Here is a 22,638-nt window from a genome sequence, read left to right as displayed (position 1 = left end):
CTCACTGTCCATGCTTTATCATTGTCTGGCTTCCCTTCTCTTACTGACCAATACTGTATCAGTAACTGACTTCCCTTCTCTCACTGCCCATGCTGTATCAGTACTGGACTTCCCTTCTCTCACTGCCCCTGTTGTATCATTGCATGACTTTCCTTCTCTCACTGACAATGCTGTATCATCACCTGGCTTATCTTCTGTTACTGCCCATGTTGTATCAGTACCTGACTTCCCTTCTTTCGCTGCCCATACTGTGTCATTACCTGACTTCTCTTCTCTCACTGCCCATGCTGTATCATTTCATGACTTCCCTTCTCTCACTGCCCATGTTGTATCATTACCTGGCTTCCCTTCTCTCACTATCCATGCTTTATCATTGCCTGACTTCCCTGCTCTCGCTGCCTGTGCTGTATCAGAGCCTGACTTCCCTTCTCTCACTGCCCATGCTTTATCAGTGCCTGACTTCCCTTCTCTCACTGCCCATAGCTGTATCAGGGCCTTGCTACCCTTCCCTTACTACCGAATACTGTATCAGTGCCTGACCTCCCGTGCTCATGCTGTATTAGTGCCTGAATTCCCTTCTCTCACTGTCCATGCTTTATCATTGTCTGGCTTCCCTTCTCTTACTGACCAATACTGTATCAGTAACTGACTTCCCTTCTCTCACTGCCCATGCTGTATCAGTACTGGACTTCCCTTCTCTCACTGCCCCTGTTGTATCATTGCATGACTTTCCTTCTCTCACTGACAATGCTGTATCATCACCTGGCTTATCTTCTGTTACTGCCCATGCTGTATCAGTACCTGACTTCCCTTCTCTCACTGCCCATGCTGTATCAGTACCTGACTTCCCTTCTCTCACTGTCCATGTTGTATCATTGCCTGACTTCCATTATCTCACTGCCCATGCTTTTCCATTGTCTTGCTTCCCTTCTCTTACTGCCCAATACTGCATCAGTGCCTGACTTCCCTTCTCTCACTTCCTATGCTGTATCATTAACTGACTTCCCTTCTCTCACTGCCCATGCTGTATCAGTGCCTGACTTCCCCTTCTGTACTGCTGACGCTGTATCAATGCCTGACTTTTCTTCTCTGATTGCCCATGCTGTATCAGTGCCTGACTTCCCTTCTGTATTGCTGATGCTGTATCAGTGACTGGCTTCCCTTTTCTCATTGCCCTGCTATATAAGTGCCTGGCTTCCCTTCTGTACTGCTGACGCTGTATCAGTGCCTGACTTGCCTTCTGTACTGCTGACGCTGTATCAGTGCCTGACTTGCCTTCTGTACTGTTGACGCTGTATCAATGCCTGACTTTCATTCTCTCATTGCCCATGCTGTATCAGTGCCTGACTTCCCTTCTGTACTGCTGACACTGTATCAGTGCCTGACTTCCCTTTTCTCATTGCCATGCTATATAAGTGCCTGGCTTCCATTCTGTACTCCTGACGCTGTACCAGTGCCTGACTTCCCTTCTCTTACTGCCCATGCTGTATCATTGTCTGACTTCCTTTCTCTCACTGCCCATGCTGTATAATTGTCTGACTTCCCTTCTCTTACTGCCCAATACTGTATCAGTGCCTGACTTCCCTTCTCTCACTGCCCATGCTGTACGATTGTCTGACTTCCCTTCTGTCACTGCCCAATACTGTATCTGTGCCTGACTTCCCTTCTCTCACTGTTCATGCTGTATTAGTGTCTGACTTCCCTTCTCTCACAGCCCATACTGTATCAGTGCCTGACTTCCCTTTTCTCACTGCCCATGCTGTATCAGTGTCTAATGTCCATTTTCTCACTGCCCCAGCTGTATCATTGCCTGACTTCCCTTCTCTCACTGCTCATGTTGTATTAGTGCCTGGCTTCCCTTCTCTCACAGGCCATATTGTATCAGTGCCTGTCTTCCCTTCTCTCACTGCCCATGCTGTATCATTGTCTGACTTCCCTTCTCTTACTGCCCAATACTGTATCAGTGTCTGACTTCCATTTTCTCACTGCCCATTCTATATCATTGTCTGACTTCCCTTCTCTCACTGCCCAATACTGTATCTGTGCCTGACTTCCCTTCTCTCACTGCCCATGCTGTATCAGTACCTGGCTTCCCTTCTCTCCCTGCCCATGCTGTATCAGTACCTGACTTCCCTTCTTTCACTGCCCATGCTATCATTGCCTGACTTCCCTTCCCTACCTGCCCACGCTGTTATATTGCCTGGCTTCCCTTCTCTCACTGCCCATGATATATCAGTGCCTGACTTCGCTTCTCTCACTGCCCATATCTGTATCAGGGCCTTGCTACCCTTCCCTTACTACCGAATACTGTATCAGTGCCTGACCTCCCGTGCTCATGCTGTATTAGTGCCTGAATTCCCTTCTCTCACTGTCCATGCTTTATCATTGTCTGGCTTCCCTTCTCTTACTGACCAATACTGTATCAGTAACTGACTTCCCTTCTCTCACTGCCCATGCTGTATCAGTACTGGACTTCCCTTCTCTCACTGCCCCTGTTGTATCATTGCATGACTTTCCTTCTCTCACTGACAATGCTGTATCATCACCTGGCTTATCTTCTGTTACTGCCCATGTTGTATCAGTACCTGACTTCCCTTCTTTCGCTGCCCATACTGTGTCATTACCTGACTTCTCTTCTCTCACTGCCCATGCTGTATCATTTCATGACTTCCCTTCTCTCACTGCCCATGTTGTATCATTACCTGGCTTCCCTTCTCTCACTATCCATGCTTTATCATTGCCTGACTTCCCTGCTCTCGCTGCCTGTGCTGTATCAGAGCCTGACTTCCCTTCTCTCACTGCCCATGCTTTATCAGTGCCTGACTTCCCTTCTCTCACTGCCCATGCTATATCATTACCTGGCTTTTCTTCTCTCACTGCCCATGCTGTATCACATTACCTGGCTTCCCTTCTTTCACTGCCCATTATGTATCAGTGTGTGACTTCCCTTCTCTCACTGCCCATACTGTATCAGTGCCTGGCTTCCCTTCTCTTACTGCCCATGCTGTATCAGTGCCTGGCTTCCCTTCTCTCACTTTCTATGCTGTATCAGTAACTGACTTCCCTTCTCTCACTGCCCATGCTGTATCAGTACCTGACTTCCCTTCTCTCACTGCCCATGCTGTATCAGTACCTGACTTCCCTTCTCTCACTGCCCATGTTGTATCATTGCCTGACTTCCATTATCTCACTGCCCATGCTTTTCCATTGTCTTGCTTCCCTTCTCTTACTGCCCAATACTGCATCAGTGCCTGACTTCCCTTCTCTCACTTCCTATGCTGTATCATTAACTGACTTCCCTTCTCTCACTGCCCATGCTGTATCAGTGCCTGACTTCCCCTTCTGTACTGCTGACGCTGTATCAATGCCTGACTTTTCTTCTCTGATTGCCCATGCTGTATCAGTGCCTGACTTCCCTTCTGTACTGCTGACACTGTATCAGTGCCTGACTTCCCTTTTCTCATTGCCGTGCTATATAAGTGCCTGGCTTCCCTTCTGTACTCCTGACGCTGTATCAGTGCCTGACTTCCCTTCTGTACTGCTGATGCTGTATCAGTGCCTGGCTTCCCTTTTCTCATTGCCGTGCTATATAAGTGCCTGGCTTCCCTTCTGTACTCCTGACGCTGTATCAGTGCCTGACTTGCCTTCTGTACTGCTGACGCTGTATCAGTGCCTGACTTGCCTTCTGTACTGTTGATGCTGTATCAATGCCTGACTTTCATTATCTCATTGCCCATGCTGTATCAGTGCCTGACTTCCCTTCTGTACTGCTGACACTGTATCAGTGCCTGACTTCCCTTTTCTCATTGCCGTGCTATATAAGTGCCTGGCTTCCCTTCTGTACTCCTGACGCTGTATCAGTGCCTGACTTCCCTTCTGTACTGCTGATGCTGTATCAGTGCCTGGCTTCCCTTTTCTCATTGCCGTGCTATATAAGTGCCTGGCTTCCCCTCTGTAGTGCTGACGCTGTATCAGTGCCTGACTTGCCTGCTGTACTTCTAATGCATCAGTGCCTGGCTTCTCTTCTCTCATTGTCCATGCTGTATCAGTGCCTGGTATCCCTTTTCTCAATGCCCATAGTATGTCAGTGCCAGGTTTCTTTTCTCTGATACAGCTATGCCAGTTGTCCCTTAAAGCTCTAATATAGATCTGTCCTCCACTTGCTATCTCTAGCGATGAGCAGCTGAGGCTAACTGAAGCTGACACACATGCTGGATTTTTTAGGCTGTCAGCTTGAGGGTAGGGGTGGGGGTGGGGGGGCAGGTGTAAATAATTCAGAGCAGGAAGATTTTACTGATGTTTTATTTACAGGCAGAAAATGTAGAGGGCAGGAGGGGTGAGTCCTGAGCAGGGAGCTGAGCTCAGCAATAATCCCCTCCTAGTGATTATGAAATGATCATATAAATCTAAATTATTTACATCTAGATTTACCATTTTCCTTGTTTTTCCGTCAGTGGCTGCTAAGAGGTTAATAAGCAGTGATCAGGCTGGGAATCTCCAGATAACATTTTGCTCTGCTGCCTTCCTGATTAACCAGTGGTAGGCGGGAGAGCGAGACGACTGAATGGAGAATGAGGAATGCACTAAAGACACTGCACTAGATATATGAAAATACTTCAAGCTTACATAAACATCTAATGAGACAAACCCTTAACCTTAGGGGTGGGGGGGCATGTATCTAAAAAACATGACAAGGTATGTACCAGAGGAGAGAGAGAGGGCATGTGCCTGATGTGCCTAGTCCCAGAGAGCAATCGCTGAGAGACAGAGCAATATCCTACCAGAAGGGAGTGAGGGACAGAAGAACCTACCAGTGAGAGTTACCTACCACTGATGGACAAAGAAATCTACCTGTTAGGGGGTTATCTACCTATGAGGGACACAGCAAGCTACCAACAAGTAACAGAGCAATTTACGAGTGAGGTAGTTACCTACCAATGAGGGATAGAGCAATCTCCTGGTGATGGAGTTATCTATCAATGAAGGATAAAGCAATCTACTAGTGAGCGAGATCTCTACCAATGAGGAACAGAGCTAATCTACCAGTGAGGGAGTTATCTTCCAATGAGGGATAGAACAATCTGTTGGTGAGGGAGTTATCTGGTTAGGGAATCTTACCGTTTTCTATTTGATCTGTGCATGAAACATAAGTCATTTGAGACACTCACTCTGTTGCTTGAGATCTTAACCTCTGTTGTTCGGTCTCTTTTTAGACGTCTTCTCTGCTGTCTTTTTTTTCTGGTTATATAGTTCTGTTGTGTTGTCGTGGAACAAACATTTTATTTGCCAGCTATCCTCATTTTTCTAATGTTTCTGTGGATAAATACAATTTTGAGTTTAGATGCAAATAAATAATTTATTTTGGGATTATCCAAATCCTAAACTCAGGTTATCTACAGGCAATTCTAAGATATTAATATATATATATATATATATATATATATATGAGAGCTAGACAACGCTGTAAAAAGGGGGATGGGAGGACCTCAGTATTAAACAGTGAATGCAATCAATATATGGGAAATTGCTGGTTAAACAACTAAATGAATCAGTCTCTGTTGTTGTTTGTAAAACACCTGCAGTGAGGAAGACAATCAAAAGTAAATGATGATGTCACACAGACGGTAGCTGGTAGGTATAGCACTTACTAGAAAGTACCTCAATCATATGAGGTAAGTTGCCGCATCTATCAGTGGTAAGCCGCTGGTGATATCTCGTATCCAATTTAGAGATCAGGATGTGTCAGAGTAAGCTTGAAGAGGTCGTCGTCCCTCTGTGAGTCCAGCAGTTGTGCGAAGTGAAAAACACAAGGAAGGTACATAGCATAATACAGTTTTATTAAAGGAAAAGTATATAAAACGCGCAAAATGACCACTTACATTTAAAATCCTCAAACATATGAGGTATGCAAAGGCCCATAAGACACATATGTACACAATGAAACCCTCAGGGCACTTCCAGGTAAACAGAGTACCAATCGGGTGTAAAAGATATCTCGGATATAATCCTGTTGGAACTTCTTTTACACCTGATTTAAATGTAAGTGGTCATTTTGCACGTTTTATATACTTTTCCTTTAATAAAACTGTATTACGCTATGTACCTTCCTTGTGTTTTTCACTTCGCACAACTGCTGGACTCAGAGGGACTTCTAACGACGACCTCTTCAAGCTTACTCACCTTACTCCAAAGGGAGAAGAACTGACACAATAACCACTGATAGATGCGGCAACTTACCTCATATGATTGAGGTACTTTCTAGTAAGTGCTATATCTACCGGCTACCGTCTGTGTGACATCATCATATTTACTTTTGATTGTCTTCCTCACTGCAGGTGTTTTACAAACAACAACAGAGACTGATTCATTTAGTTCGATTAAAAACAGGGGCACTTTAATTCATCAAAATTTACATTTCACTTGTTGTGAAAAAAAACTTACCTTTTAAATTTGACAGCAGCTCTAGCTTCCTCCGGTCGTCGCAAGCCATTTCTGATGTCAGAAATGATGGATAGGTCCTCCTCTAATCACGGGGAATCAGTATCTGATTCAAAGCCGTGATTGGAGGAAGCCGAATTCCTCATTTTAGACCCAAGAAGAGGCTTTGCAACGGGGGGGGGGAAGCTGGAGCTGCTGTAAGTTTTTTTTTTCACAGCACGAATGAAATGTAAATTTTGATGAATTAAAGTGCCTCTGTTTTTAATCTAATTTTTAAAAACCGGGCACAATTGCATCAAAATTTACTTTCACTTTAACCAGCAATTTCCCATATATTGTTTGCTTTCACTGTTTAATACTGACGTCCTCCCACCCCCCTTTTTACAGCGCTTTCTCACCCTCTCTCTCTCATACCTTGTGTCTCTCCTCACCTCTTAGGGAGGTGTAGTGGTTTGGGGTACATATATTGAGATTATAGCAGCTGTCTAAGGTTTCCCCTGTGAAGTGTGTTTTTTGCAGCGCAGACGTTTGTGCAGCTTGCCTTCTTTCTCTTATGGGCTAACATAGAGAAATGCAGTCACTGCAAAAATGTACAGCACCTGCTCTGTATTGTGCACGTTAAACTGAAGTGCAGGATACGGCTTGTCAAGACAACATATCACTGATCTGTGGTCACATGGTGCAAGAATACTTACATTTCAAGATGGCCGCGCCCAGTGTGAAGATGCAGAACTTCGCTAAACAGAACTTTTGAAGGGTTAAAATAAGAGAATAGCTTTGAAGACAGCTACAAGCACAGGAGGAAAAACAAAAGCTAATGTAGTTGTACGCAGCAGTTTTAATGTCCCTTTAAGACAATACTGCATTCAAAGACTAGTTCATTAAACCAATATCCATTTTTTTCTATTAGGTGGTGGTTTCTTATTTCAGTTTTATTTTGTAGTTTTTGGTGGGTGCTTTATTCTAAAGATTGTGCTAAATGAGTACATTACTAAATAAGTTGTTGGAGGGCAGCATTTATATGTGGCTAGTGAAATGCAGAATTTTGTAGTCACAAAGTGATATCTTTAAAGGGACATTACTTACTTTGAGATGGTAAAATGATAAATTATATATATATAAAAAAAATGCTAAAAAATACTTTCATTAATTATTTTGTCCTCTTTGCCTGTAATTCCATTCTGAAATTGTGAGCTTTTCTGTTCCTATTAGAAATTGAAATTGCAGAACACTGTTCTATTGCACACAGCCATTGGCTGCTCACTCTAGTGACCTATTTATAACTGTCTCTAATTGGCCACAGCAGAGAAGGTAACCTAAGTTACAACATGGCAGCTCCCTGTGTTTTATAGTCACTAAAACTTATTTTTCTGCTATTTAAACAACTAATGAAACTTTAAAAAATACATCAACATGTTATTCTCAGACAAATCTGAATACATCGTTCTATCTCGCATTTATTTAGGGCCAGATTACAAGTGGCGCACGAGCATTTATTGTGCTAGAAGTAAGCTTTTTGCGCTCGCCGGGTTGTGCTCGTATAATGAGTTGAAAGTAAAGTGTTTTCGCTCGGATGCTAACTTGACAAGAGCAAAAAGCCAAACTTAGAATATTGCAGGCACGTTCACGTTTTCCCCCTAAAAGTCAATGAAGAAAAAAAAAGTTTAAAAAAAAAATAACACCCCACTCTTGCCCAAACCCGATCACATATTCTCATGTGCGATAATTCAACATGAAAATATTACTATTTCACATTCCAGTGTTCTTCACATAGAAGAATATGTTCTATTTATTCATAAATAAATATTTCTAGATATATATTTTTTTAGTACAATATATATCTATAACGCTATATATCTATACATGATTATATATAGGTATAGATATACACAGCTATATATAGGAATATCTATTTAGAAATACTTAGAACATATTTTGCTATGTGCAGAACATTGGAATGTGAAATATTTACAGTAAATACATAGCTAAACGATTTATCAAAAATGAATACTGCATAAATATGCTTTCTCCAACATAGGTGTGTCCGGTCCACGGCGTCATCCTTACTTGTGGGATATTCTCTTCCCCAACAGGAAATGGCAAAGAGCCCAGCAAAGCTGGTCACATGATCCCTCCTAGGCTCCGCCTACCCCAGTCATTCTCTTTGCCGTTGTACAGGCAACATCTCCACGGAGATGGCTTAGAGTTTTTTAGTGTTTAACTGTAGTTTTTATTATTCACAATGATGCCCAAGATGATTCCTCAAGTGAGGGGAGTAAGCATGGTACTGCATCATTCCCTCCTTCGTCTACACGAGTCTTGCCCACTCAGGAGGCCCCTAGTACATCTAGCGCGCCAATACTCCTTACTATGCAACAATTAACGGCTGTAATGGATAATTCTGTCAAAAACATTTTAGCCAAAATGAACACTTATCAGCGTAAGCGCGACTGCTCTGTTTTAGATACTGAAGAGCATGACGACGCTGATATTAATGTTTCTGAAGGGCCCCTAACCCAGTCTGATGGGGCCAGGGAGGTTTTGTCTGAGGGAGAAATTACTGATTCAGGGAACATTTCTCAACAAGCTGAACCTGATGTGATTACATTTAGATTTAAGTTGGAACATCTCCGCATTCTGCTTAAGGAGGTATTATCCACTCTGGATGATTGTGACAAGTTGGTCATCCCAGAGAAACTATGTAAAATGGACAAGTTCCTAGAGGTGCCGGGGCTCCCAGAAGCTTTTCCTATACCCAAGCGGGTGGCGGACATTGTTAATAAAGAATGGGAAAGGCCCGGTATTCCTTTCGTCCCTCCCCCCATATTTAAAAAATTGTTTCCTATGGTCGACCCCAGAAAGGACTTATGGCAGACAGTCCCCAAGGTCGAGGGAGCGGTTTCCACTTTAAACAAACGCACCACTATACCCATAGAGGATAGTTGTGCTTTCAAAGATCCTATGGATAAAAAATTAGAAGGTCTGCTTAAAAAGATGTTTGTTCAGCAGGGTTACCTTCTACAACCAATTTCATGCATTGTCCCTGTCGCTACAGCCGCATGTTTCTGGTTCAATGAGCTGATAAAGGCGGTCGATAGTGATTCTCCTCCTTATGAGGAGATTATGGACAGAATCAATGCTCTCAAATTGGCTAATTCTTTCACCCTAGACGCCACTTTGCAATTGGCTAGGTTAGCGGCTAAGAATTCTGGGTTTGCTATTGTGGCGCGCAGAGCGCTTTGGTTGAAATCTTGGTCGGCTGATGCGTCTTCCAAGAACAAGCTACTTAACATTCCTTTCAAGGGGAAAACGCTGTTTGGCCCTGACTTGAAAGAGATTATCTCTGATATCACTGGGGGTAAGGGCCACGCCCTTCCTCAGGATCGGCCTTTCAAGGCGAAAACTAAATCGAGGGAACGTTCAGACCAATCTTAGATCTCAAGATCTTAAACAAGTTTCTCAAGGTTCCATCGTTCAAGATGGAAACCATTCGAACTATTCTTCCTTCCATCCAGGAAGGTCAATTCATGACCACGGTGGATTTAAAGGACGCGTATCTACATATTCCTATCCACAAGGAACATCATCGGTTCCTAAGGTTCGCATTCCTGGACAAGCATTACCAGTTCGTGGCGCTTCCTTTCGGATTAGCCACTGCTCCAAGGATTTTCACAAAGGTACTAGGGTCCCTTCTAGCTGTGCTAAGACCAAGGGGCATTGCTGTAGTACCTTACTTGGACGACATTCTGATTCAAGCGTCGTCCCTTCCTCAAGCAAAGGCTCACACGGACATTGTCCTGGCCTTTCTCAGATCTCACGGATGGAAAGTGAACGTGGAAAAGAGTTCTCTATCTCCGTCAACAAGGGTTCCCTTCTTGGGAACAATAATAGACTCCTTAGAAATGAGGATTTTTCTGACAGAGGCCAGAAAAACAAAACTTCTAGACTCTTGTCGGATACTTCATTCCGTTCCTCTTCCTTCCATAGCTCAGTGCATGGAAGTGATCGGGTTGATGGTAGCGGCAATGGACATAGTTCCTTTTGCGCGCATTCATCTGAGACCATTACAACTGTGCATGCTCAGTCAGTGGAATGGGGACTATACAGACTTGTCTCCGAAGATACAAGTAAATCAGAGGACCAGAGACTCACTCCGTTGGTGGCTGTCCCTGGACAACCTGTCACAAGGGATGACATTCCGCAGACCAGAGTGGGTCATTGTCACGACCGACGCCAGTCTGATGGGCTGGGGCGCGGTCTGGGGATCCCTGAAAGCTCAGGGTCTTTGGTCTCGGGAAGAATCTCTTCTACCGATAAATATTCTGGAACTGAGAGCGATATTCAATCCTCTCAAGGCTTGGCCTCAGCTAGCGAGGGCCAAGTTCATACGGTTTCAATCAGACAACATGACAATTGTCGCGTACATCAACCATCAGGGGGGAACAAGGAGTTCCCTAGCGATGGAAGAAGTGACCAAAATCATTCTATGGGCGGAGTCTCACTCCTGCCACCTGTCTGCTATCCACATCCCAGGAGTGGAAAATTGGGAAGCGGATTTTCTGAGTCGTCAGACATTGCATCCGGGGGAGTGGGAACTCCATCCGGAAATCTTTGCCCAAGTCACTCAGCTGTGGGGCATTCCAGACATGGATCTGATGGCCTCTCGTCAGAACTTCAAAGTTCCTTGCTACGGGTCCAGATCCAGGGATCCCAAGGCGGCTCTAGTGGATGCACTAGTAGCACCTTGGACCTTCAAACTAGCTTATGTGTTCCCGCCGTTTCCTCTCATCCCCAGGCTGGTAGCCAGGATCAATCAGGAGAGGGCGTCGGTGATCTTGATAGCTCCTGCGTGGCCACGCAGGACTTGGTATGCAGATCTGGTGAATATGTCATCGGCTCCACCTTGGAAGCTACCTTTGAGACGAGACCTTCTTGTTCAGGGTCCGTTCGAACATCCGAATCTGGTTTTACTCCAGCTGACTGCTTGGAGATTGAACGCTTGATCTTATCGAAGCGAGGGTTCTCAGATTCTGTTATCGATACTCTTGTTCAGGCCAGAAAGACTGTAACTAGAAAGATTTACCACAAAATTTGGAAAAAATATATCTGTTGGTGTGAATCTAAAGGATTCCCTTGGGACAAGGTTAAGATTCCTAAGATTCTATCCTTCCTTCAAGAAGGATTGGAAAAAGGATTATCTGCAAGTTCCCTGAAGGGACAGATTTCTGCCTTGTCTGTGTTACTTCACAAAAAGCTGGCAGCTGTGCCAGATGTTCAAGCCTTTGTTCAGGCTCTGGTTAGAATTAAGCCTGTTTACAAACCTTTGACTCCTCCTTGGAGTCTCAATTTAGTTCTTTCAGTTCTTCAGGGGGTTCCGTTTGAACCCTTACATTCCGTTGATATTAAGTTATTATCTTGGAAAGTTTTGTTTTTAGTTGCAATTTCTTCTGCTAGAAGAGTTTCAGAATTATCTGCTCTGCAGTGTTCTCCTCCTTATCTGGTGTTCCATGCAGATAAGGTGGTTTTACGTACTAAACCTGGTTTTCTTCCAAAAGTTGTTTCTAACAAAAACATTAACCAGGAGATTATCGTACCTTCTCTGTGTCCGAAACCAGTTTCAAAGAAGGAACGTTTGTTGCACAATTTGGATGTTGTTCGCGCTCTAAAATTCTATTTAGATGCTACAAAGGATTTTAGACAAACATCTTCCTTGTTTGTTGTTTATTCCGGTAAAAGGAGAGGTCAAAAAGCAACTTCTACCTCTCTCTCTTTTTGGATTAAAAGCATCATCAGATTGGCTTACGAGACTGCCGGACGGCAGCCTCCCGAAAGAATCACAGCTCATTCCACTAGGGTTGTGGCTTCCACGTGGGCCTTCAAGAACGAGGCTTCTGTTGATCAGATATGTAGGGCAGCGACTTGGTCTTCACTGCACACTTTTACCAAATTTTACAAGTTTGATACTTTTGCTTCTTCTGAGGCTATTTTTGGGAGAAAGGTTTTGCAAGCCGTGGTGCCTTCCATTTAGGTGACCTGATTTGCTCCCTCCCTTCATCCGTGTCCTAAAGCTTTGGTATTGGTTCCCACAAGTAAGGATGACGCCGTGGACCGGACACACCTATGTTGGAGAAAACAGAATTTATGTTTACCTGATAAATTACTTTCTCCAACGGTGTGTCCGGTCCACGGCCCGCCCTGGTTTTTTTAATCAGGTCTGATAATTTATTTTCTTTAACTACAGTCACCACGGTACCATATGGTTTCTCCTATGCAAATATTCCTCCTTAACGTCGGTCGAATGACTGGGGTAGGCGGAGCCTAGGAGGGATCATGTGACCAGCTTTGCTGGGCTCTTTGCCATTTCCTGTTGGGGAAGAGAATATCCCACAAGTAAGGATGACGCCGTGGACCGGACACACCGTTGGAGAAAGTAATTTATCAGGTAAACATAAATTCTGTTTTTACATGTTTTCATCTACTTAACTGCAAAGGGCTCCAATGCACTTATATATATCTATTTATGTATACATATATTTATGTGTTTATATGTGTATATATGTCTGTAAATACATAAATACACATATAAATATATATATATATATATATATATATATATATATATATATATATATATATATATATAGACATGTTTATCTATGTATCTCTAAGTTAAAGTCCTTTGCCTGCCTTTTTTCCCTAACACCTGAGATCTCATATCTTTGAGCATTTATAACTTTTGTATGCAATATTTATTTAATAATTTTTATTAGACAGTGTTATTAGAAGTGTAACTGTACTGTGTAATGTATTTTTGATGTGTTTTGTTCAACTTTTTAGTTTTGCAAAACGGTTAACCAGAGCTCTGAAGTTGCGGTAATCATTCTAGCATAAATCGCAAATGCGCTCAAGCGATCAAATTTTTTTTCAACACGTAATGTTAGCAATAAGCCCAACGAGCACAAACACTCAAGAAAAAACCCTTATCGCTTGACCGCAAATGTTTGCGCTCTCCTCGTTATCTGGCCCTTAGTGTTTAATGTCGATTTAAAGCATGGGGTTTACATCTACCATGAGTCACCGCTCATAAATTTCTGGTTCTGGCTCTAAGTTTTCAGATTATTTATACATCTCAATATAGGTTTGTATCTCTGGCTCCTACAAATGTTCCTGTAGGTTTTATGGGCATCTCTGCTGTATGCCAGCACTTTTCCAAACACCAGCAGATAGTGTTCAGATCTCTCTGGTGCACCTCATTGCTCAGTTAGTTATTACTCCCGTGTTTGAAGAAAGAAACAAAAATCCAGCGAGCCACTTGAGAAAAAATGTGGTAAGTTTAATGATAAAAAAAGAACACATAAAAAATACACTCAGAAAAAGGGGGTATAAGAAAAAATGAGTAAAAAAGTTATGCCATTACTCCACAGCAACCAGTCGGTCTTACGCGTTTCGGCTGGTAGGTAGCCTTATTCATAGACCCGTGTTTGTTGCTTTTCTTGTGTGTGAATCATTGGTTGCGTCTTTCTACTTGAGCTTGTTAGTTGGGTTTCTTGGGTAAATGCTAATTCTTTTTTAGTGTACTTTTCCACTCCTATGCTGCTTACTTTTGCGTCTTCTCTTTTTAGATGTGTCAGGAGCTCACGGACATGTGGACCGGAGCAGTCTGGGTAGTGTCTTGCGGGACCTAGTGAAGCCTGGAGATGAGAACCTCAGGGAGATGAACAAGAAGCTTCAGAACATGCTGGAAGAGCAACTGACCAAGAATGTGCACTTACAGAAGGTGAGAGGCATTCTGGGAAATTAAGTTTTAAAAATGGATAGCACCACCAAGAGACTAACTGGTTGTGTTACTCAGTTAAAAATAAATAAAATGATAAGGAATACCCTGAAACAGAAAATCCCACACAGAGGTTAAATTAAAATACTTTACTGGTTAAATTGTTTATCCAATATTAAAATAGTTTAAAAAGCAACAAAATACATAATATATAAATCTTCTAAAACTCTTCTAAAGAGTGAATGCAAATCTATTGTGAGGGATAGTTACAATGTGGTAACATAAACTTGCTAAGTATTGAAAAAAATGGAGTTAGTGTTATTTCAGATAGTGTAAGTACTATTTAGCAATATACAAATAATGTAAGTGCTAATTGATATTGTTATCAATCATAATTCGGATGTTTGATCGCTTGAGAATGGCTGTAGATACAGATGAAACGCGTATTGTTTGTTGTAAGGATTATTTGAGCAACAGAGGAATATTACCACCCAAAAAAGAAAGCTGGAGAGAGTTTGCAGGCACAGGAGCAGTATCGGAATCCCTGCGGTCAGAGTTAACAACGGACATCGAGCCTGCTCCCAAACATCCGAAATAAACTAGAAGAACATTGAAGGGAATAATTTCTTCTTGTATTCCGGGCTCAAGGACGTGCCACCATCAATACAAAGCATACAGTAATTCGCCAGAAAGCTTGAAAGACTGCATCCTCCAACGGACGTTTTCTCCTTCAAGGTTGGCCTAAAAATCCTTTTTATCCACTACAAAGTCCTGGTCACTTTTTTATACAGATATATACCTTTTAAACACTATATTGTCTGTGAACTATTCCTATTACTGGCCAGTTTATTAGGAATCGTAAGATTCTGGACTATAACAATATCAATTAGCACTTACATTATATGTCTCTTGATAAATAATACTTACTCTATCTGAAATAACACTAACTCTATTTTTTTGTATACTTAGCTAGTTTAGAATTTTAGCTGTTACTTTATTGTTACTACATTGTAACCATACCTCACAAGACATTGCATTCACTCTTTAGTTTGTTTAGAAGATTTATATATTAAACTTATGTATTTTGTTGCTTTTTAAACTATTTTAATGTTGGATGAACAAATTAACAAGTAAAGTATTTTAATTTAACCTCTGTGTGGGATTTTTTGTTTCAGGGTATTCCTTATCTTTTTATTTATTTTTAACCGAGTAACACAACCAGTTGGTCTCTTGGTGATGCTATCCATTTTTAGACTTGATCACCCCTGAGAGGGTCGCATCCAAATATCTTTGTTTTTTTATTTATATTTTAATCCAATATTGTGGGTTTTATTGGCTGTGTTGGATTTTTAGTGGATAATTACTGCCTGCACTTTTTACTGTTTTTTCCTATCTTTTAGATTCTGGGAAATTAGCAGACCTAGAACAGGGCTGGGCTATTGCTGGGGCAAAAGTGCATGATGGTATTTCAGAATGAGAACAGCACATGTACATTCTATGTAAGAATATGGTTAAAGGGCCATAATACCCAAATGTTTAAACACTTGAAAGTGATGCAGCATAGCTGTAAAAAGCTGACTAGAAAATATCACCTGAGCATCTCTATGTAAAAAAGAAAGATATTTTACCTCAAAAGTTTCTCAGTAGCCACATCCCATTGTAAAGGACTTCTAAGCAGCATATTAGTATGTCTGCCCTAGGACAGCGGAAGGAGCGAGCTTACGTGCACTCTCATGTTATTTCCCTATTCGGCTTAAGAAAGTTTACAATAAAATCTCATGAGAGTTAAGTCAAATCTCATGAGATCACAGTAAAAGAGTTCATGACCTCAGCACTGTTGATGCTGATTGGCTGCTGTTTATTTCTTCATTTTTTTTTTAGAATTTTTTCAGTTTCAAGTGATTTAGCATATGAGTAGTGTGTCCCTTTAAGGACACAGTTACATTACACATATGTGTGGGTGAGAGCATAGATGTATTACAGATGTATTGTAGTGCTGATATATTCTGGGTATATATAAGTTTGAGAGCGCAGATGTAATCTAAGTACTCAAAGGTGAAAGGGGATGTACGTTCTTGGTATGAGTGGGCGATAGTGTAGGTAAATTCTAAACATTAGAGACTGAGAACACAGTTGCCTTCTAGGTGTAAGTTAGTGATATTGTAGGTGCATTCTATGTACTCATGGATGAGAGGGAAGGTAAAGTATGAGAGGACAAGAGCCTAGGTATATTCTAGGAATGAGTGACAGAGCACAGTTGCATTCTAGGTACAAGTGGGTGAGAGTGCAGGCAGATTGGTAGGTTTGAGTGGGTTTGAGGTCGCATCCTTCCTAGATAAGAGTGAGTGAGAGTGCAGACGCATTCTAGATATGAGTGAGTGAGAGTGCAGACACATTCTAGATATGAGTGGGTGAGAGTGCAGGCGCATTCTAGATATGAGTGGGTGAGAGTGCAGGCGCATTCTAGATATGAGTAGGGGAGAGTGCAGGCACATTCTAGATATGAGTGGGATAGAGTGCAGACACATTCTGCATATGAGTGGGTGAGAGTGCAGGCGCATTCTAGATGAGTGGGTGAGAGTGCATGTGCATTCTAGGTATGAGTGGGTAAGAGCAGAGTCAAAAGTCAGAGTCTGGGTATGAACATGTGAGATTGTAGATTAATTCTGTATATGTATAGGGTGAGAGTGCAGGTGCATGCTGGGTATTTATAGGATGAGAGTGCAGGTGCATGCTGGCTATTTATAGGATGAGAGTGCAGGTGCATGCTGGGTATTTATAGGGTGAGAGTGCAGGTGCATGCTGTGTTTTTATAGGATGAGAGAGTGCAGGTGCATGCTGGGTATTTATAGGGTGAGAGTGCAGGTGCATGCTGGGTATTTATAGGGTGAGAGTGCAGGTGCATGCTGTGTGTGTATAGGATGAGAGAGAGCGGGTGCATGCTGGATATTTATAGGGTTATAGTGCAGATGCATGATGGGTATTTATAGGGTGAGAGTGCAGGTGCATACTGGGTATTTATAGGATGAGAAAGTGCAGGTGCATGCTGGGTATTTATAGGATGAGAGTGCAGGTGCATGCGGGGTATTTATAGGATGAGAGAGTGCAGGTGTATGCTGGGTATTTATAGGGTGAGAGTGCAGGTGCATGCTGGGTATTTATAGGGTGAGAATGCAGTTGCATGCTGGGTATTTATAGGATGAGAGTGCAGGTGCATGCTGTGTATTTATAGGGTGAGAGTGCAGGTGCATGCTGGGTATTTATAGGGTGAGAGTGCAGGTGCATGCTGGGTATTTATAGGGTGAGAGTGCAGGTGCATGCTGTGTGTGTATAGGATGAGAGAGAGCAGGTGCATGCTGGATATTTATAGGGTGAGAGTGCAGATGCATGATGGGTATTTATAGGATGAGAGTGCAGGTGCATGCTGGGTATTTATAGGGTGAGAGTGCAGGTGCATTCTGGGTATTTATAGGGTGAGAGTGCAGGTGCATGCTGTGTGTGTATAGGATGAGAGAGAGTGAGTGCATGCTGGATATTTATAGGGTGAGAGTGCAGATGCATGCTGGGTATTTATAGCTAAACACACTGTCAGCTACACACACACTGTCAGCTATACACATACACACTGTCAGCTACACACACGCACACACTGTCAGCTGCACACAAACACACTGTTAGCTACGCACACGCACACACTGTCAGCTACGCACACGCACACACTGTCAGCTACGCACACGCACACACTGTCAGCTACGCACACGCACACACTGTCAGCTACGCACACGCACACACTGTCAGCTACACACACACACTGTCAGCTACACACAAACAGACTGTCAGGCTTGTCAGCTACACACATAGACACTGTCAGCTACACATGCACACACTGTCAGCTACACACACGCACACACTGTCAGCTACACACACACACACACTGTCAGCTACATACACACACACACACACTGTCAGCTACACACACTGTCAGCTACACACACACACACACTGTCAGCTACATACACACACACACACACTGTCAGCTACACACACTGTCAGCTACACACAAACACACTGTCAGCTAAACACGCACACTGTCAGCCAAACACACACACTGTCAGCTACACACAAACACACTGTCAGCAACACACACACACTGTCAGCTACACAAACTGTCAGCTACACACACACACACTGTCAGCTACACACACACACAAACACACTGTCAGCTACACACACTGTCAGCTACACACACACACTGTCAGCTACAAACAAACACACTGTCAGCTACACAAACTGTCAGCTACACAAATTGTCAGCTACACACAAATACACTGTCAACTACACACACACACTGTCAGCTACACACACACACACTCTGTCAGCTACACACACACACACATTGTCAGCTACACACACACACACACACACACTGTCAGCTACACACAAACACACACTGTCAGCTACACACACACACTGTCAGCTACACACACACACACACACACTGTCAGCTACACACAAACACACTGTCAGCTACACACACATACTGTCAGCTACACGCAGACACACACACACACACACACACACACTGTCAGCTACACACACACACACTGTCAGCTACACACACACACACACACACACACTGTCAGCTACACACACACACACTGGCAGCTACACACTGGCACACACAAGGGCTTGCACATCTCAATGGATACAGTTTCACTCACAGTATCAAGAAGCCTCTCTTTGGCATTTGTGCCTTTCTTCAGAAGGTCAAACCTCATTCACTGCCACTGAGCTGATAACTCTGGCCATTGATTTTCTGACGCACTGAGCTGTCTGTTCTGAGCATCTCCTCCCGTGCTGGGAGTAGCAGGTTTCCTTTGTGCCTGCTTAACCTTCAGCTGCAGCCCAGCGGGAGGATGCAATTCCACCTCTTTTGGGCACCAGTTGGCAAAGCTTTCCCGTGGGTAGCAATATGTGCTAGGGAAAAATAAATGGTTTTGAGGGATGTAGGGAAGGCAAATGTAACAGTAATATCCCCCCTCCTTTGTGTGACCCTCTTGTCTATTTGTGACCACCCATTTCTCTCTCTGTCCTTACAGGATCTTGAGGCTCTGTCACAGGAGATTGTTCGATTAAGCAAAGAATGTGCTACAGCCCAAGATATCCAGCAGACACACCCAGCCAGCTGAAGATCTGACCCTGCATCTCTCTCTAGTGTCCCCCATACCCTCCTTTATATGATCTCCCCCCTCTCCCTCTGTCTTAAATAATGTTATTTTAAGTGCAATATCATTTTGTTTTACAAATGATTTGCACAGTTTATGTCTGTACCTATCCAGATCTCTTCCAGCCCTGCCACACATCTACCAGTGTCCCTTTCTTATGTCCTCTGCCACCTCTCACACTTTCTGTGTGTCGTTCCTCTCTGCCCCCCACTTTTCTGTGCCCTTCTTTTACTTTCACAATCGTTTTACTTGGTTCACCGTCCTATTCTGTACCTCTCATTGGCTGCCTGGGGGAGATCATCTTAAAACCAGTGTAACTAAAGATCATTTATGAAACATTCCTCTGGGGTCTTTCAGATCCCTAAAAGTGCAAGAAAAGTATCCACTATCCCTCCCTTTCTTTCTCAGTGCTTCATCCAAAACCGTAACCCTAGAAAGAACTTGCAGCCATTGGCACTGTCTGACAACTTTATGCCATAACAGTACTGTAATATACAGTGAGGTGTGTGCCAGCCTCCCGTGTAGGTCTATTTAATGCAGCTTGTAAACTGATTTGTATATATGAATGCCCATTGCTTATGATTTTGTGCCTCTTGGTTTCTGCGCGCTGAGCTTGGTTTGTCTTATCTGTCCATTCGTTTTTGTTCAAATGAAGCACAGATTGTTCTCAGCAGAGAAGGAACATGGAAGCAAATTTGAAGGCAATAAGCTGCTCTCCGCCTGCAGCTCCCTCCCTTTTGCCCAGCCAATGTGGGGGAGCCTTGGCACCTGCTTTATAACTTTGTGCATGGACGCTGCTAACTCTGGGCTACAACCTGTATGGGCTAGAAATAAAAGTAGAAGCACTCAGTCATGTAACTCTCTACTGTGGTTATTAACTGTTGTCTACTGTTTATGGCTAATGCTAGACCATAACGGTAAAATAACCTTCCATATTTTATCTGCAGGAAGTGGTGTGGACATCCCCTTGGTTACTCCCCTCATCCCACTCTATGTTCTAGATCAGTGATGGACAATTCCTAACACATGGAGGCCACAGATGAATATTTTAGAGTTTTTAAGGGCCCCCTACATTATATAATAATATATTTTGACTGGGTTGCCTACCCACCAGAAGTCCCTGAAATACCCATTATCCGTTTGTTTTCCCTGATTACAAAAACTATGGTGTGGTTCACAGGCCCACTAGTTGGCTATGACGGGTGCACTTGGACTCTGTTTCTGTTTGTTCTATGACTGATTGCTTCTTGGGTGACTTAGCCTTCATAGTGACCTTTTGGGTGACTGTGTTGGTTTAAAGGCACATTCCAGTCAAAATTGGAGTCCACATAGATGCATTTCAGTTTTGAATAGAAGCATTTTTATAATATACATGTATTAGCAAAAATGCTTCTAATAAAAGTTATAGCTGTTTCAAAAGTGTATTTAAATATGCACCGTGCACCAGCATTTTAAACACAGCACTTGCTCAGAGAGCCTAAGGTGGTTGTACCATCTGGTAATGACTCAATTTGTTAATTGCTGACATGATACAAGCCCCACTGGCTCTCTGAGCAGCTGCAGTATTTAAAATGCTGGTGCACTGAGAATATCTAGATATGCTTGACATGCACGTACAGAGAAAATTGTTGACATTAAACCAGTGATAACTTTTATTAGAAGCATTTTTGCCAATACTTCTATATTGCAATTCTGTTTCTAATAAAAGATGTATAAATTTTGACCGGAATGTCCCTTTAACTATTACTGCCCGTACTGTACTTCTGGTCACACTGCTCTGCTAGGTGACTGCACTATATTTATGCATTACACTGCCCTTATTATTCTACTGTCTGTGGTACTGCCCTATGTTACGTTCCCTCCTGCAGGAAGCTTTTTGTGCCCTTTTCTGCCCACTAAGTAATAATCTAATGATGGGCTGTGCCCACACAAAACAGGTTTCTCTGTTTATGCACTAAATTACTTTGGATGATATGCCCCTACGATTGCAGACTGAGAGCATGGCCTCTTGTTCTAGCATTTCTCTTTTAAATATATGACCTTTCTGTATTATGTTGAATCCTTTAATTTATTTTTTTAATGTTTGTTGTAATTCATCTTTCTTCTTTCCTCTAACCTATTCATATTAAAGTTATTATGTTTTCCTGTTATAATTATTTCATTAACTGTAATTGGCTCATTTCCCTAAACCTTTCTTACACAATATTTGCCATATTTTGGCCTGATCATGGAGACAAAAACAACACAGTTAATACCAATCAGTGGGTGGTTTAGAAAACACCAAACTATACTCTTGGATTTTGTTTTCTGATAATATAGAAAATGAGTTCCCATTTTATGATGTCCTATATTCTATACATCTGCTTACTGTAGACAGATCATATGGACATATTCATGGTAAAAAGGGAGGGCAGAACAGAATGGTATGTTCTTGTTGTTTATTATTGCTCTGGGTTACTGGGTAAACAAAAAAGAGAATATTCCCTTATAAGTGTTGAAGGCTAACTCAAAATAAGTTATATATCAACTTGTATTACAATCTATCAGCCAAATGCTCCCTGAATTGCATGTTCAATGAAGGTCAATAAGTCCACATTAAGGTGTGGGACACAGTTCTTATAGCCAAATTCCAGTTGGTTGACCTAATCCATCTCCAGACCGCAAGAACAAGGAAACTCGTATTAAACATGGATACAACTTGTTGTTTTACCTGGACCTTAGGCAACAGGTCAACACCCTAGGGGCCATGAGAGAACTACAATTCTACACATACATCTATATGCAAGTCTGAATGGTAGAACTGGCTGGTTATATCAGTTGTCCTCATTTAGAGACATTATTATTCATTATTTCTTCTAACCCAATAATATATTCTAAAGATGATATAGAAACTGTTGCGCTACCCTTTTTTTAAAAAAAAAAAATCTTAAATTTTATAGCTGTATGAATGGTTTCACTATAGCAATGATACTGTATCGTCAAAGATAAATAGATAAATAAATCAATGTATCGTGGACTCTCAGGAAGAATCTGTTTGTGTATCCGAAAAACCCCTGAGAGTATTGTCCACAGTCTTATATACAAATGTATACTGCAAGAGGTTGTAATCCGAAGAAAAACAAAGACTTTATATAGGGGGACCAATTAAAGGTCTGAAGCACAAGTGAGGGTCAACTTATACGATGACCTCTTAGTCCCCAG

The 22,638-nt window shown here is 42.4% G+C and overlaps 1 protein-coding gene across 3 annotated transcripts in view; it reads left to right on the top strand.

Annotated features, from left to right (window-relative positions):
- Positions 1-21,590, top strand: part of GRIPAP1 (GRIP1 associated protein 1) — a 151,213-nt gene extending 129,623 nt beyond the window's left edge. For all 3 annotated transcript variants that reach the window (XM_053695509.1, XM_053695508.1, XM_053695511.1), the window contains 2 exons: positions 14,061-14,215; positions 19,312-21,590. In XM_053695509.1, coding sequence (XP_053551484.1) covers positions 14,061-14,215; positions 19,312-19,401 — 245 coding nt within the window. In that variant the 3' untranslated portion in view covers positions 19,402-21,590. The remainder of the gene's footprint in view (positions 1-14,060; positions 14,216-19,311) is intronic.
- Positions 21,591-22,638: the final 1,048 nt, after the last annotated feature.

The sequence above is a fragment of the Bombina bombina genome, chromosome 12, assembly GCF_027579735.1.
Source record: "Bombina bombina isolate aBomBom1 chromosome 12, aBomBom1.pri, whole genome shotgun sequence".
Lineage (NCBI taxonomy): Eukaryota > Metazoa > Chordata > Amphibia > Anura > Bombinatoridae > Bombina > Bombina bombina.
Note: the sequence above shows the minus strand (reverse complement) of the source record. Positions and strands in the feature narration are given on the sequence as shown.